Source organism: Haemorhous mexicanus, chromosome 1, assembly GCF_027477595.1.
Source record: "Haemorhous mexicanus isolate bHaeMex1 chromosome 1, bHaeMex1.pri, whole genome shotgun sequence".
NCBI classification, from domain to species: Eukaryota; Metazoa; Chordata; class Aves; order Passeriformes; family Fringillidae; genus Haemorhous; species Haemorhous mexicanus.
In genome coordinates this window covers 133,131,225-133,148,309 of record NC_082341.1, presented here as the reverse complement: position 1 = coordinate 133,148,309, position 17,085 = coordinate 133,131,225, and the positions used below count along the sequence as shown (strand labels likewise).

The window sequence follows — 17,085 nt, the reverse complement described above, 5'->3', positions numbered from 1 at the left end:
AAGTAATTTGAGGGTTGGTTTGTCTTACAGGTGAAGAACAAACCTTTCATTGACATCTGCAAGAAGTGACATGTTGTTTGGAAGATCCAAGGTCTGTCACTGAGGGACCTACATTTGATGTAGGTCTTCAAGATTTTTGAAGGTACTTGGGTGCCTGCAGATGGAAGTACGACCCTGTGAAACCTATGAAAATGCCTGTTTCTTCCTGTAATTGCCTGAATGCTTTAAGAGACAAACCTTTAACTTGTAATGCCTGAAATGGCAATATGATTAAAGTGAAAATAAATAATTTTACATATTGGTGTGGCAGAATTTTGTCATTGAATTGTTTGTGTTATGTAGCCAGATATTTTGCCTGACCATAAATTCTAAATAAATACTTGACTTGGACTTCTTGATTGCTCCCAACTCCCTTCCTCAGAAGTAAAGGTGGAACAACAAGTACTGGCTGTGTCAAATCTCAGATGTATTAGGGTATCTACTCCTCTAGTAGTAGAGAGGGTTTTTTGGAGGTTTTTTCTGACAAAACTTGCTTCTTCTTAATTTGAAATCTTCATCTTGACACAAGATATTTTTTCATACACATACCTTCTTTCAAGGTATGAAGTCTCTTATTAGTAATAATTTCACTAACAAGAGGAATTTTCTCACATTCTGCATAAGAACAGGAGACCTGCCTATGCATTGCATTCCTTAAAGTTCTTTGTAAATAATTTTCCAGTGTTCTTGACTTTGAAAAGTGGAGGGTTGTGGATGCCATGGGACAGGGAAAGAGAAACGGCAAGCGTTTCTCACAGTAGCTTGTGAGAAATTTTAGGGAGCTGGAAAGATGTGATAACCTGTTGAGTATAAACAATTTGCAGGTGCTGTTTTTCTACTTTATTTTTCTGTTCCTCTCAAGGACAGTGCGTGAGAAAGGTGTTTCTGTTAGTTAGCCAATAGAATAGAATCCATCGTACCACTCTATAAAAACCGCGCGGTTCTTTTGAATAAAGTCTTCGCCTTTGCTACGATCCTGCCTCTCGCCTGTTCCTGCCCCAACCCCAGCGCACGAGTGACAGAAAATAATAGGAAAAACTGAGGAACAAGACAGATTTTAATTCTATGTCTTACATGGGTAAATGGGTGTACCAATGCAGACTTAATTCTCTCTATTTCCCTTAAATGACTATGGTATCCAATACTGAAGTGGAAAGCAGTAGTTCAAGAACTTCCCGAAAGCATCCATCAGTTGATAGGCATCAATAATACATATCTTGTATGAATAGAGTTAACTTCTGAATGTGTATTTAGACCTATAATTAATATCATTTGGGTACTGCAGGCAATTTTTTTACCCTCTGTCACAAATGATAACCAAAGCTAAATGAGGATGTATTAAATGGCAGTTGCAGTAATGCAAAAATCTTTCAAGTTGCATTGGATCGGCGCTAGATTTCTTTTCCTGAATGATGCAAATCTTTTTGTTGGTTAGTTTTTAATCCCAGGGATTTTCTTAGAGTGAGTCATATGGATCTTTTTTCCCAATATGTGTTAGAGACAGTTTCTGTGTTTACCTCTCAAAACTCCTAAGTGACACTTCTCAAACTTTTTCTTGTGTATGATTCATCATACTAGTATATATACAAAGGTGAGTTACTCTAGTTAGAGGAACATATGACCTCCTACAACTTTTTTCACCCTTCCAGCACCTAATTGACATGAAATTCTAAAGCAGGTTATTGTAAGAATGACTTTAATATGTTTTTTTCCAGTGAAAATGAAAAATTTTACAAACTTCAGTATAGTATGTCATTTTTCAATTAGGGATTTTCCCTGATTCTGTGTCACATGTCACTATTTCCTTTATTGGTAGGTCAGTAGTGACAAAAAACCCCATGCTATACACTAGCCTAACATCTTGGTGTAGGAAAAACAGCAGCCAATTGTTCAGGCGTATGAGTAGATTTACTTTGATTAAGACAAGAAACCTTTAAACCTATACCGATGTAATTTGTGAGGGTAATTTCAGTGCCCTTTTACAAATGGACAGATTGGTAGGTGGATCATGTCAATAGAGGAGAGGCTTGGACCTTGGTGTTAAAGCATTCACTTTCACTGAGTTAGTGAGAGAGATAAAGGTGAAATTTGTCGGTAATGTGGGCACATAAATTCAGATGTGCAGGTATCCCTCTCTGACATCCACATTTGTGTGGAGAACCCAGGCCTCATGAACTTTATTGGCAAAGGGCTTGATTCAGCTGCTTAAAGGTAAGCATCTGGTGTCATCTGAGACTCACCTGGAATTCAAGCCCCCATGCTGCATGAGCCTGGCATGAATGACAGACAACTACAGGTAACACGTGTCATCTTCACCTGGGAGCTGGAGACCAGTTGGGGTCCTCTACGTGCACTAGATGCCTTTGTTTAGGCAAATAACTCGCCTCAAAACTCTACAGATAAAATAAGAACCAAATTGCCTTGGTCGCATGCAGGGACCTCATTGTGACATCTTTCTTAATCTCGAGCTCAGACCTTGTTGTGATTTCTGGAATACAGGCCCTTACTGCAATGAAGACTGCTTGCTTGTGGTTGGAATTCCCCCTTTTCAATTACATATGGTAACTTTTTTTGTTGGGAAGAAATAAAACTAAACAAGACATGGCTTCTAAGTTTCTTTTTGGATACTGTTTGTAACCTCAGACTGCTAAATAGATGGAGAGAGTGGTCATGTAGCATGCAGAGCTTGTTAACCTGCTGTGGAAGTGTGAGGTTACAGTGGTTGTTTGCCCATTCTTGGGCTGAAGGGCACACCTCAGATGCAGGCGACAACACCATGACTTGCTAGGGAATCATGTATTCTACTTCCAGGTCTTACAGCATCACAGAATATCTTCAGCTAGAAGGGACCTGCAAGGATCATTGAGGTCCAGCTCCTGGCCCTGGCACTCATACTGTGTGCCTGTGAGCATTGTCCAAATGCTGCTTGAACTCTGTCAGGCTTGGTGCTGTGACCACTGCCCTGTTCCCGTGTTCCTCCACCCTCTGGATAAAGAACTTTTTCTTAATGCCTAACCTCAGTCTCCCCTCATACAACTTGATGCCATTTCCTTGGGTCCTGTCACAGGTTACCAGAGAAGGGATCAGTGCCTGCTTCCCCTCTTCTCCTCATGAGGAAGTTGCAGACTGCAATGAGGTCTCCCCTCAGTCTCTTCCAGGCTAAACCAACCAAGTGACCCCAGCCACTCCTTGTATGACCAGGCCTGTAGGCCCTTCATGATCCTCATGGCCCTCCTTTGGATACTCCTAAATAGCTTTATGCCTCTTTTACATTATTGTGCCCAAATCTGCCCCCAGCACTCAAGGTGAGGCTGCCCAAGCGCAGAGCAAAGTGGGACAATTCCCTCCCTTGCGCAGCTGGTGATGCTGTGCCTGATGCCCCCCAGGGAAGGGTTGGCTCTCCTGGCTGTCAGGGCACTGCTGGCTCATATTCAATCAACCAGGACCCCCAAACCCCTGGGAGGGGAGATGTGAGGGCAGTCTGGCTGCAACCCCTGTCACCCACTGATGACCAGGCTGATTGAGCTGACCCGGCTGGCCTGGTGATTGTCCACTTCCTCCTCAATGCTCCATGTTCATCCCTACCAAAGCTGTACCCTGGCTGAAGAGGGTGATCTTGCCCATGGAGATGGTGCTGTTCATTGGTCAAGGGTATGCAGTAGCCCTGCCCCCTGCTAGAACCAACCTCCAAACAAGCTCAAGGTTTATTATTTATGTTGTAACTGCAGTTTCTCTAATGATTTTGCAGTGACCTGCCAAAGATCTAAAGATAATATTTTCTGAGTGGTCAGGATGTAGAGGTTGTGCAGTGTTCAGTCTGCGAATCTACAGTGACAAGACATAGGCAGATATGTTTCCTCTTGGGAGGGCAAGGGCTAAGAATCTGTTAAGAGAAGATAGTGCTGCCTTGTCTTGTGGTGAGCAGAAAATATCCTGGGGGAAGTTCTGTATTAGCACAAAGTTCTCCCTATGTTTATTCTTTTCATTAATGACTTACAGCTTCTCTGCAGACATGTATGAAAATATGTGTTCAGGTTCCTACATATTTTTTTTTTTTTTTTTTTTTAAGGAGACCACAGCAGCAGTAAATAATGGCTGTTTACTAATGCAGTACTAAAACTTTTCACAATAGTGAAAAGTTTAGTCATGCATTCAAGACATACTTTTCTGTGACAGTTTGGACTGTCACAGAAAATAAACAGTCTATCATAGTTGTCTTATTTCAGTTTTTAGACTGCATCATTTCACTGAACTAGTCACAAGAAGAAAAGGTAATAAATGCACAGTTTTACAGATTTTAGAATGGATAGAGTGGAAAAGATCCCATCCATAATAACAAATGTTATCATAATTTCACCTGTACACTGCAATATGAATGTTAGTGTAATGAAAGACAATACAACATTAACATTACTTGGAACCACAGCTTCTAGTTGTTATTGAGGACCCACCACGATGCTGAAAGAGAGAAGAGTTTATTTATTTTTTAGTATAAATTTCATTTCTTTTTCGACCTCTGGTAAAAATTCTAAATAAAATACCTAAAACATATATAATTAAATGTTTGTATATATATATGCAGCTGATACTGGTGAGGAAAAATACTCAAAATACTGGGAGATCTGAGTGTAAGTGGTGGGAAGGTGGCTTTATCACAATAATTATATCCCTTTTTGATAACATCCAAAGAAACATTAATGTGTCATGGGTGCAGCTGCATAGAATGAAGTGCCCTGAGAGCAAACCAAATAAATCCTCGGTCCTGTGCTGCTGTGTGTGTCAGTTTTAAACCCAAGCACTGTGTTCCCTGGGTGGTTTTGTTAGCTTTAATGACTTGCTTTCCTGGTGACATTATTCAAATCTGATGGGTTTTTTATACTACTCTAGGAATTAATAACTTTTTGTCCTCAAAAGTAAGAGAATTGATGGACTCACAAAATGTCATTCCCATAAAAAGCTCTGTAATCACCAGATTATAGGCAGTGCTGGGGTGAAACCAATTTGTATTTCTTCCCCACAATCTCTAGCCTTTGGCCTTTTAAAATGGAACCTTATGCAGAGAGGAACCACAAGATTTATGGAGAGAGATGGGAAGGAAGGGAAGAAATTTGGACTGTATCTGAGATGCCAAGTGCCCTTAGTAAAGGGCTGTTCTAGGCTACGTAGGTGTCACACTACACAAATTCATTAGCAGAACTTATTTATTCTGTATGTATCCACAAATGCTTCCATTAATGCTATTTTAATGAAAATTATTATTCATGAAGAAACATACTTGAGAAAATACTCAAGTCCTACCTGAATTGAGACTATGAACCTAGTAGTCTTTGAAACATCAGTGGATGTTTCAGCCCCAAAAATGCCAATTTAGCTATTTATTTCATGGGTTATAGTGTTATAAGTGTTCAATGTTTTCCCCTTATCTCGTTTTCTTTGCCCAAAGGTTCTCTAGGGTCCTCAAGTCCAGAACTTGTATAAAAATGAGACATTCAGTGAATGTGAACTGAATTATTCATGCCACCCTGGTAGATTGGCTGAAGCAACTGGGTGAGTTAACAGGTGTATGAGTGGCTATAATGGCTTGTGGTTCCTCTTAACTGATGGTAAATTAATTTTTTTTGGGATAATACTGGATCAAACAGTATTGAAAACTTTCTTCCTGAATCATTCTTGGCCATAAAAGTGCATCCTTACTAATTTTAGTTAATTTGTAAAGACTTACAGTTTGTAAACTTGAATGAATCAGATTCAGGTTACAATTCGCAATTGATTCAGTTATTATCTACCCAGATGTGTAAAAAAAAGTTTGGAAGTTTCTCAGCTAGGGTAAGTTTGTTTTTAGATTGGAGCCTAACTGTGTTCTGACTGCGGACAGGTTTAGGGTTTTTTTCCTTCTAATTTTACAGTGATATCACTTTATGGTGTCTAAAATTCTTTTGTATAGTGTACTGGTGGGATTGCAGCCATCATTTTTGACTTCAAGATCATCTTCTGTCTTTCAAACAGAAATATGATATGTATAGATCAGTTGTGGGAAGCTCTTTCCATGAAACAGAGTTCAAATAATTGCAGATTTCTAAATTACAGGTAATGTATAATATTGTACAAAGAACTGTGAATGCATTAATTCCCACTGCCCCCCCAACCCCAGCAAGGAGTGCACAGTGAGAAATGCTGTTTCTATGGTAACTGTCTGCCAGGACAGAGTGCTGCAGACTGAAATCCTTCTTAGCAGGCAGAGTAAATGCTTTAATGAATACTTGGAATCCAATTTCAGACACTTCCATATTTAGGCACTTAAAAATTATGTTTACATTTTATTTTATGTTAATTGGACTTTACCTGTGAATAAACTGCCCTGGAACACTGCTGGGTCATGTGTGGTCTCTTGGACACAAAGAATTTTGGAAAAAGGCTTCATTGTTTCCTAAAATCAAGTTTGTCTTAAATCCAGCAATATCTCAGTAAGATACAAGATTTACAGAGATACTTGGTTCATTAATTTCAATTTCCTGATTCTCCAGGAATCCCTGGCATATAATTTTGTGTCCACATCAGTCTCATGAGGTCTGAAGATGTCTTGGCTGGTTTAAGGACAATCCCCAGGTACAGGACTACATTTATTTTTCTACTAAGTGGGGTTTTATTATTTTAATTTTAGTCTGTACTAAGACACATAGGAAATTAGGGCTTCATTGTAATAGATTTGTGTTCCCTAAAAAAAAAAAAAAATTACTATTCTCTCTCTGTAAATATGGGATTGATGCTTTCTTTGCTTCATCCTGCACCTGCACTGTGTCTTTTAACTCTTATTTCTAGGAGAAAGATGTTACATGCTCATTGGTTTGTATTAAGAATGATAATTTGGAATCTTCACCACCTGGCTTTTTTTTTTTAACATAGCAGGATGTGTGTGCAACAAGTTGGTTAGTAAATATCAATTATTGGTAATTAAGCCTCCCTTCAGTCAATGTTAGAAGGAATACATTGAAGTCTTAATACGAAAGCATTTTTTTTTCCTTGAAAATCTTAAATGGGGTCTATTTTACCATTCACAAATAGTATTGTTTATTCTGGATATTTTCTTAAATAGTGTGTGTTGGTGTACCTTCACACTATGCAAAATAAAAGCACTGTGGGTCATCTCCTTGCTGATGCATTTTATATTTATGTGGTTAAAATAGAGACATTTGGGGTCATTTTCTCCTCTATACTTTACCAAAGAAGATCTGAATAAGGGTGATATTATGGAGTGGTCTTGCATATGGAAAAAGCTAATAGAACCATTCACATATAACAAACAAAAAAAAAAGTGAAAAGTTGATATTTACCAGGGACTAGCATTGTTGTGATGAGCTCTGGAGTTTCCAAGAAATCCACATTACTTCTCTGGAATGCTTTGCTGTAGTTCATTTGAAGGTGGCTAAATAGTTGTAAAAAGTAAAAATGTAACAGGTTTTTTAAAGGGCCTCAATTTTTTTAATGAGCATAAGAAATTTCACAATTAATTCTGGACAGAGATTCTGTGCTTTAAAACTGAAGTGATAGTGGGAGAGGAGACCAGATAAGCTATGAAATGCCTGCACGATATATTAAACCCAGGTTTTCTTCTGTGCAGCTCGCTGTCAGTCTGATGCTCATCTCTTGGCTGTGACCCAGTACAGTGCTGACATGTGTTACCAGTGTTCCTGAGTCTCTGTGACAGGAAACCCAGGAAAACTGGGGTTTTGTTAGAAAGGAAAGCAACAAAGCTGCCAGAAACTTCACCATCTCCCTAAGAACAGGGTCTCTCTACAGAGTTAGGATCATAGGGTTGGTGTATTTGAGTGCTGTAACTAAATGTAGGTAAGGACAATCCTCTTGTCTCTGCTCAGTTCCTTAGTTATCTGCCTGCCAGAGGCTAGAATTCAGCTGGTAGGATATTTATTAATTTCTATTTTGGGCCCAAAAGAGACACTCTGGGAGACTGTTGGATGGGTTCCTGTGATGTGGAAGTTTTGGGAGAGCTCCCCATACTACTGATGTGTGCTATGGGCTGTCACATCTCTTTCAATAATTATGTCTTTTTGTTTCTTCTTCCTTATTCTGAACCTGGTGCTATTGCTGTCTTCCTGGTTTTCTGTCTCTGATGAACTTAATCTCCCTAATGCTATATCTTTTATGTACTCACTTTCAGACTCTTTCTGCTTTGGATAATCACCGTTGTCTTTCTGGAATTTTTATTTATGTTTCAGTATATCCAAGTCTTTAGCAACTATTGTTCTGAAGTATTAATCGTGATGTATTTAGTAAAAGATCAATTAGCAGTATTTAAAGTAATTTATACTCAGCCTTTCCACACAATTGATTTCTAACCTTCAAAACTTATGTATTACCAAAAAAAAAAAAAAAGAAAAAAGAAAGCCATCAAAGTCCTGAAACTTACCTATTCCAGGCATTGCTGTTTTCCCAGAACTCATAAACAATGAAGTGGAAATTACTTGGAAGCTTCTGTATGGAAACACTAAAAATTTCACAATAGAATATAATTAATTTAATGAAACAAAACAAAATTATTGGACATAAACATTTTATTTCTAACTGCTTACCAGTAGGAACAAATGCAGTGATTTTTGAAAAATACCCCACAGAACAAAACAAGGAAATCAAACCCAATACCAACCCAATTAATAAACTTAACAAATGAATGATCATAGTGATCACATACTATCTGAGCTTTTAAAAATAAAAACCTTTGTATATTTATTTTTATTAGGTAATATTTTATGAAAATCATTTTTCATATTGCTCCAATAGTAATTTATCTAAACAAATACTAAACAGAAAATCAATCAAACAGCTGTTCAGGGAAGATCATCTAATAAGTAGAGAGATGCATCCAAGTGTCATAGAATTTAGGTGCTTTGAAAGCAAATGGAGTAAATGAAAAAATGTACATATTGTGGAGCAAAAAGCCATATAGGCTGACATCTGCTGCAGATAGAGTTTTAAAATAATATTTTGCATACTAGTTACTTGTTCTTAAGTTATTCAAGTAACAGTTTCTCAGCAGTGAAAAATGACCCACAGAATATCTGTTGATCCTCTACACAGAATCATCCTGCTTACTGTCCTGAGCATAAAAGCTTTATAGTGTGTAGGGTACTTCTTCACTTGGGTACTCAAATTGGTGTTTAGATAAATAGCAGAGAAAATATATATACAGATTTTTCCATGTGCCCAAGTGTGAGACTGCTAACCTCACTAATGATGTGCTTGAAAGCTGGTCTCAGCTTATGCTTCATAATGTAGTCAGCAATGTTTTGTGATTTATTGGTTTTCTCCTGCTGTATGTGAAAGTGCATGGTAAAATGGCCAAAATATCAAAAGCTGGTCGAAAAAACAAGTCACTGTCAATTCTAGCTCCAGCAAAACCCATCCATTAGGTGGCATTACAGACTTACCAAGTGCCTGTAAACTTGGGAAAGAAAGGAACTTTCTGCCACCATTCGCTAACTTGCATTCTGAAGTCATGTCATCTCTCTTCCCCAACAAATCTGCAGTCACTGCAGTGTTTTGCTGGATGTTCATTTCTGGGAGGAGGCTGGCAGGACTTCTTATTGGGGTATTTCTCCATCTCTTAGCCAACAAGATAATTTTATTTTCCTCATCAGTCTGCCTTTACAAGTGAACCCTGCAGAAAGATCACTCTTCTTCTGGCCTAATTTTTCTGGTCTGTGTGAACACTACTGATAAAATCCTAATTGTGATAATCTCATAGCAACAAGACACATAAATTAGGGATGTGAGAGGCAGTCTTTGAAGCCCTTGACTAGATGGGAAGATTCTGTGTTGTGTACACATTACAAAAATATCTTTTTCATAATGGTCTGTAGTATGTATGCTAGTAGATCTCTCCACTATGTTAAATTCAGAAATTAGGTACAGTGGTAAGCTACTAAAATTTATTCTTAACCCAGCTCTAATGTTTTATTATTTCTAAAAGGAGCAAAGCAGAAACACAGTTTCATTGAAAATTTTGCTTTTTAATTTTTCCAACTTTTTATTATGAATTAAAATTTTACAGTGACAGCCTAAAGGGAAGAATCTGAATTCTTCCAAGCAGAGAACTGGTGAACAAGTTGATAAGTTGCTCCATTTCCAGGTGAGCATAAATGAAGGATGGCAAATGATTTTTCCAATAAAGAATGTCAGCCTAGGAGCTTCCAGAAGTTATGAATTGATGACCTGCAGAGCTAACAAGCCTGAAAAGATTGTTTAGCATCTTTGGGATGTACAGTCATTTTGTGATAGTACCTAAAATCTGCACATTCTGACATCTCTTTCTAGTTCTAGATGTCTTTAAAAGCTGTCTTACATACACACCATAACCCACTAAGAAAGGTGTCCTAGGTTCTCTATTCAGAAATAATTCGAGTTATTAAAGAGAAAAGACTACATTTCTTCCTTCAGCCCAAGGACAATAACCCTGCACTTACTGCAAGCAGCCACCTTGAGCAGAAGCAGATTCCAGGTACTGCTTCAGAGCAAGATGGAATTCCTCCACTTTCTCTTCTTTCACAGACATTTGGTGCTGAACGATCATTATGTGCTGGTACAAAACCATGACAATATTACTGCCACAGCTTCCTCTGAATTCCTTGTAGTTTAAACTCAGAAAAAGTCTATCATGAAACAATGAAACCACAACCATAGAAGAAAACCCACAAAAGTTACCTTGAAGTTTGCAGTCCCTGTTTTAGTGATCTAGAGTGGAGAAGTAGAAATGCTCAAGCATGGCTTTCATGTTTGGGCATGACTGTCCACTTCAGACCATTGTCCTGACTCTGGAGGAGAGGGTATTTTCAGAAGAGGGCAAAGCAAAGGCTGGTCTTTGAGATGTTCAGTAATAAAGTCAATGTGTTTCCTTGAAATGAATCTGTATGCCAGCAGGTGTGAGGTTTGGGATAAGAGAAAATCCCCACAACCTGCACTGGATGCATTGTTGCTTTTGTTAAGGTGCTTCCATAGTTTTTACCTTTTAGAGCCCTGCCCCTCATCTGACTGAGATGCCTAAGACAGCCCACATTAAGTGATGAATAGAAAGGGAGTCTTCCCTCAGTAGCTCTGCAGGAAAATGAACAGTCTTTATAAACAGGACTATGGAAACAGTCAGAAGTGCAGAAGACCTATCTATCCTGAATTAAAATAATTATCATTTAGCTCTTTCAAGTTGTTTATTTATTGATTAATCTATTGAAGCTTGTCAACTTTACCAATAGAACATTTAAAGCAACACTATTTGCTTCTTAATGAGTACAGCTTAATTTCTCATGCGGGTTTTTGACTTGTTTCTGCCTTGATTATGAATACTGTTATATCATGGGTTATCAGCAGTCTGTGTAGCAATAATGCATAATCCCATTTTAAATAAATCTAATGCAACTCCTGTGATTAGATATTTTTTTAATGTATATTTGATTTGCATTTTCTTAGGTTCAAATGAATGAATGTTAGGTTTATGAATTTAGGAATGCTAGTATATCAATCTTGGGACATAAACTTGTTTAACAGTAAGTTTATTTCTGGTCACAATTTTGGTTTTGTAGATTGTAATGAGCATGAGATACTTTTCCATTTTACCTCATAAGATTTCCTATAGCAGTTTTGGGAGGGAGGTAGGCTGCACAACAATGACTAAAGCATGCATGCAGCATTTGGAGCAGAGAAGCTTGCACCCCATAAGTATTGCTGCCAAAATTGATAAATTTTATTAATTTCTCTCCTTATGTGTGTTAAGGTTTTGGCTCACTCTATTTTTTAAAAACAATGTAAAAAGTTAACATAAAAGTTTTGCCCCCATATTCTAAATTTTGTTCTGTTGCCTTTTACACAGTGTATTCTACTAACTAAAATGGATTCTTATCCCTGGAAAAAGTGAGGATAAAGATTTTTCAAAATTATTTTTTAATGAAAGAGACCAGGTGTGGTCTCAATGTCTGGTATTTAAAATAAAATATCAGAATCATTATCTTGAACAGTACTTACAGATCTTGCATTTTCTTCCAAAACTTCCTCTTCAAGTGGCTCAAGCTTTAGGTCCTTTGAGGCAATTGAAAAGAAAATAGAAATTGTAAGAAGAGTCAATAATACAAATGTATTCTGCTTTTACATTTTTTACAAACTATTCCAATAACTAGATTCTGTTCTACCTCAAGAAGTTAAATCCCTTCTTTATTAGCTCTAAGTCAAACACAAGTTTTACAAGATCTTGCATGCCTCAGTGGTTAATTCCAGCCCAGGCTGTCTTGTAAAGTTTTATTTACAGTGCTTGGCAAGTGACTTCTCATTTTAACAAATCTGCTTGTTCCCAAATGTATGTTGGACTTAACTGAGAAAAGACAGACATCCTCTCTAATTGTCACATGGACTGTGGAGATGAGCAAGAATGCAATTTGAAATGAACTATCAGCTACTGTTGTGCAACCATAAGACTTTACACAGAAGAAACTTCCCTGCAGGCAATCTGTGGTTGCAAGGGGCTGTTTTCTAGCATTGAAAGAGATGTGCTTGATGGTCCAGGTCAGGTCTCTGAGCCCGTCTTCAGCCCTTGCTGTGAGAATGGGCTGGGCAGCAGCAAAGAGATGAGTCTGTGAGTACACCTGGTGCCCAAACTGGATGTACACTTCAGGAATCAGTGATTGACACAAACACCAAACAGTAGCACACGAAAAAGTCATTCTTTACTCGCCAGGCACATGCAGTACCTCCTAACCCAGTGCCATTACGATATTCTGAAAAATATCCACGTGCCTGAGAAAAAAAAGCAGATTGATTTGCAATAAGCAGCTGGAGCAAAACACACTCTGTTAGTGATGCTTCACGTCTCACTGAGCACAGTTCTTGTGCAACAAAGAGAAAAATCTTCTTCCACTCCCAGCCTGGGTGAGGATTGATTAAGCTCAGGTAGCAGCTGTTCTGCAGCACAGATGCTGTACTCGCTGAGAAGCCAGCAAGAGATGTGCAGGTAGAATTCAAATGAGCAGAGGACCTCCACCAGCAGCAGGTGGCAGAGCAGGGCAGGAGTGAAGTATTCAGAAGCTGCTGTGTAGCTGAAGTCATGAAATGTGTGTGGGAAGGGAAAGACAGCCAGCTTTATTGTCAGAGCAGAATCTTCGGATAAAAAAACTGAAGGGAAAATGCATTTTCCTGATGTGAAAGTTCACTTTCACTGCCATTTTTTTGTCAGAAAACATATGGAAAAAGAGAGGAAAGGAATGACTCAAGGAAGTACCTCAAAGTTTATCTAAATGTAGCAAGAAAATAATTGTTAATAATATGTAAATAAAGCCTGGAAATAAAAACTGATGCAGCTCAGAGGCTTTAAAATGCCTTTGCAATCCTACCTCACCTCAGCTGAGAAGTGGTGGCTTCTGAAATTGCCTTTTAGCATGATTGTGCAATCCTTTCTTATCTTTTTTCAGGGCAAAGTCAAAAAGAGGGGATTTAGTTTGACATGCAGCTGGTATTTAATGCCTCTCACAGTCAGACATGGCTGTAAGATACAAATTGAAGTAGATGCATACTTAGGCAAAGGTGAATATAATAGATGGGTTGTCTACTGGAAAAATTAGACTTATGTAATTACTATGTTTTATTAATCAAGTTTTACATTGACAAGGAGGTAATTAGGGGAGGTCTATGCCCTGTCACTGCTTCCCCTTGGCACAGAGCTCCTTTTCAGACTCAGGTTCTCTGTCATTTGTCTGTAGGAAATTTGATCATTTTATAATGTCCTTGTTATAAGTTTATTTACCACAAAATGTTCGGCTGCTTTCTGTAACATTTGCACTGCATTACTGCTGAATGCCAGGTTTATTTCTTTTTAAAGTAACATTCTTTTAACTGGTTTTCTTTTGGCATCAGTCCATGTCAGGTGGCAATTGTGGCAGGACAGCGAGCTGCTGTTTCCAAAGCTGAGTGGAGAGTAAAGCCAAACTTACCTTTCATGGTGGACTTTGACATTTCAAAATCCAATTTATATCTATTCAGAAAAAGATCAAGTTGCTACTAAAATGCCATTAATGTGGCAACTGCTGTGTAATGGCCTTTGAAAGATGCAGAAATGACCCCAGGAGGAAGTGGTTGGACAGAGGCTCACGGGTATTCCCTGGCCAGAGCTTCCTGCACTGAGCACACCACGAGGAGCTGCAGAGCATGGCAAGGAGCAGAGTGGGAAGCTGACAGAAGTCATGGACAGTGCCATAAGGAACAGCCACATTTCACAGCTGGTTAAGGAGAAGTGATGCGAGAGACTGTCAGACTGCAGGGATAACCAAAGGGAATACTGGGTTCCTTTTGGAGCAAGGCCAGCAGTGCTGGGGGGGGCACATGCAGCTAATCAGTAATTAGGCTGAGATAACAGAAATACCAAACTGGGACCAAAGGGGAAAGGTAATTAGGAGCATGCCCCTAATTTGGGGGGGAGGAATGGCAAAGAAAGGTCAGTATGCTTCTCTTGCTGAGGCTTGTGCCAAATCACCACCATTTATTGGAGTTTTTTGTTAAATCCCTTACTTAACTATTATCTGAGTGTAACTAACTTGCTAGTGAACTCAAGTTGGATTAGTGGTTGAGTAACAGGAGACATTTTTCTGCCTTGACCCAAGGTCTGAGCCAGGGCCTGGGTAAGGGGTATGGGTCCAGCCACAAATACTAGATGACAATATTCACAGGGAAATATCCCAATCAGCTAGAAAGAAAGAACAGGATCAGGCTGTTTCGTGTCCCTGTGAGTGCTGCCTGTGTGTGGGATGGTGAAGAGACCCATGCCAATGTCTTTGGAGTGCAGGCACAGTCTCACTGCTGGTGAGCACTGACCTGTGGGCAGGAACAGCATCAGCTGCACTGGGACTGGAGCTACTCCTGGGAGCACAACTCAAAACCTCACCTCTAGTGGACACAGAGGAAGAAACACCCTGGGTCTCAAAATCCAATTAATTCAGCCATTCCCCTGGTGCATATCTGAAACTGTCTGCCCTTCAATAGGGAAATTTAATGCAGAGAGCCACTCAGGAATTTATAACATTACTTTTTTCTCTGCTGTTCTTTCTTCTCCAAAAAAATAAACTAAAAAAAAAATAAATCATCACACACAGATTATAAAACAACTTTTGAACAGCAGAGTAGCAATCAAGTCTGAGTAATAATGAAGAATAGATATTTTCTGTACTGACAGATGTGGCTCAGGATTTTACAAGCACTGGGAAGCCCTGGCATTGTTGATCAGATTTGTCAGACTCCTGGAGAGCTCTGCTTTGGTGTGGGAACCACAGGTGGTTTCTGGGCTCTGGGGGCTGCTGCAGCCAGCTCCTAAAAAATTTTCATCAGAAAATTTTCATCAGTACAGTTTGGTTGAACTGTACTGACAAGGAAAGTGGTTTAATCTTTGTAAATGAGTATTCTCTGATGGGAAAGCAGGAAACAAAATTTTCTGCAAAGCTTTAGTGGAAAAGTCTAGAGAGGAAGAGGAAAACATCAGATCCTAAAAGGGGAAGGTTATAGCATGATCCCCAAACAAGCACTACTGAATACATTAACATCCTCCAGTCATAGAAAAATACAATTTTTCACATCTTTATGAAAAGTTCAATCTGTGGTGATGGGAGGAGGAAAGGGGAGCATGGAAAAACAATGCCATGAATAGGAAAGAGGAAGGTGGAAGAAAAATGTAGGCATTTAATGAGTTTTAGCTCTCTTAGGTAATGTTGCAACTGGGGCATTGAAAACATTTGTGGTTTAAGGATTCATTTACTGAAAGTGAAAAAAGAAACAGGTGAAGAAGCCTGCACACCTTCTTTTCCAGTCTATCAATTAGCTTCTGGAGTCTGTTTATCTGGATCACCCATTGGCTGTCTTCCTCAATCCAACCTTTGAAAAAGATAAAAGATAAACATTTATAAAATGTTGCTAAGTTGCTGGTAGATACAGTGTATTCCTGTGTTTTTAAAAAAAATTAAAAATTACCCTGCAAATTTTTTGGCTTTTCAAAGATTGTGCTGCAACTAGTTCAATGTTCATTTAGGTGAAACTAAAGGAAAGCATGATTTGACTCTTAATAAATTATTTTCTTTCTGTTTAAGATACAATAGAAATCCAAGACAGAATGAAAAGTGCATTATAGATTAATGCCAGTGCTTTTGAAATCATGCTGGTAACAGAAGAGAGTTCTCCACCTCCACTGCAGGTATATTCCTCTCTGTGTAGTGACTTGATCATAGAGTGGTTTGTGTTGGAAGGGACTACAAAGATTGTCAAATTTCAACTCCCCTGCCACGGGCAGGGAACCTTCCACTAGATCAGAATGCTCAGTGCCCCATCCAAGCCAATCTGATGTCATATAGCAAGGCTGGAGCTAGACAACACTGTTCTAGACAGGCACAAGCATCTGGGCTACCAAGGAGGTGCAGGAGCTTGAGGGGAAGCCATACAAGGAGCAGCTGAGGTCACTTAGCTCGTTCACTTTGGAGAAGAGGAGACTGAGGGGAGACCTCATCGCAGTCTGCAGCTTCCTTGTGAGGGGAAGAGGAGAGATGAGTACCCATCTCTTCTCTTGGGTGAGAGTGACAAGTGACAGGACCCAAGGGAATGGCATCCAGCTGTGTCAGAGGAGAATTAAGTTGGATATCAGGTAAAGGTTTTTCACCCAGAGGGTGGCTGGGCACTGGAACAGGCTCCCCAGGGTCACAGCACCAAGAGTTCAAGAAGCATTTGAACGATGCTCTCAGGCACATGATGTGATTCTTGGGGATGGCAGTATACAGGGCCTGGAGCTGGACTTTGATGATCCTTATGAGTCCCTTCCAACTCAGGATATCTGTGATTCTGTGAGTCCCTCTAATGTCTCTGCAAAGTTTTGCTTTGCTAGTCTCATGAAAACTGTCTGCCAAATGAAAAGGACAATACTCAAGGAAACAAATATTTGCATTATTAAAGAAGTTTCTGACATCACCCACCATGTAAATGTGTATATCAGTGATTGTTTTAAGGAGAGAGGAAGGTTATTTA

The 17,085-nt window shown here is 39.0% G+C and overlaps 1 protein-coding gene across 1 annotated transcript in view; it reads right to left on the bottom strand.

Moving 5' to 3' along the window:
- Positions 1–3,819: 3,819 nt before the first annotated feature.
- The window catches only part of NECAB1 (N-terminal EF-hand calcium binding protein 1), a 53,957-nt gene continuing 40,691 nt past the window's right edge, over positions 3,820–17,085 (bottom strand). The window contains 6 exon segments of the mRNA XM_059845895.1: positions 3,820–4,497; positions 7,371–7,462; positions 8,465–8,542; positions 10,518–10,630; positions 12,067–12,120; positions 15,872–15,948. Of these exon segments, the coding sequence (XP_059701878.1) occupies positions 4,469–4,497; positions 7,371–7,462; positions 8,465–8,542; positions 10,518–10,630; positions 12,067–12,120; positions 15,872–15,948 (443 nt within the window). The 3' untranslated portion in view covers positions 3,820–4,468.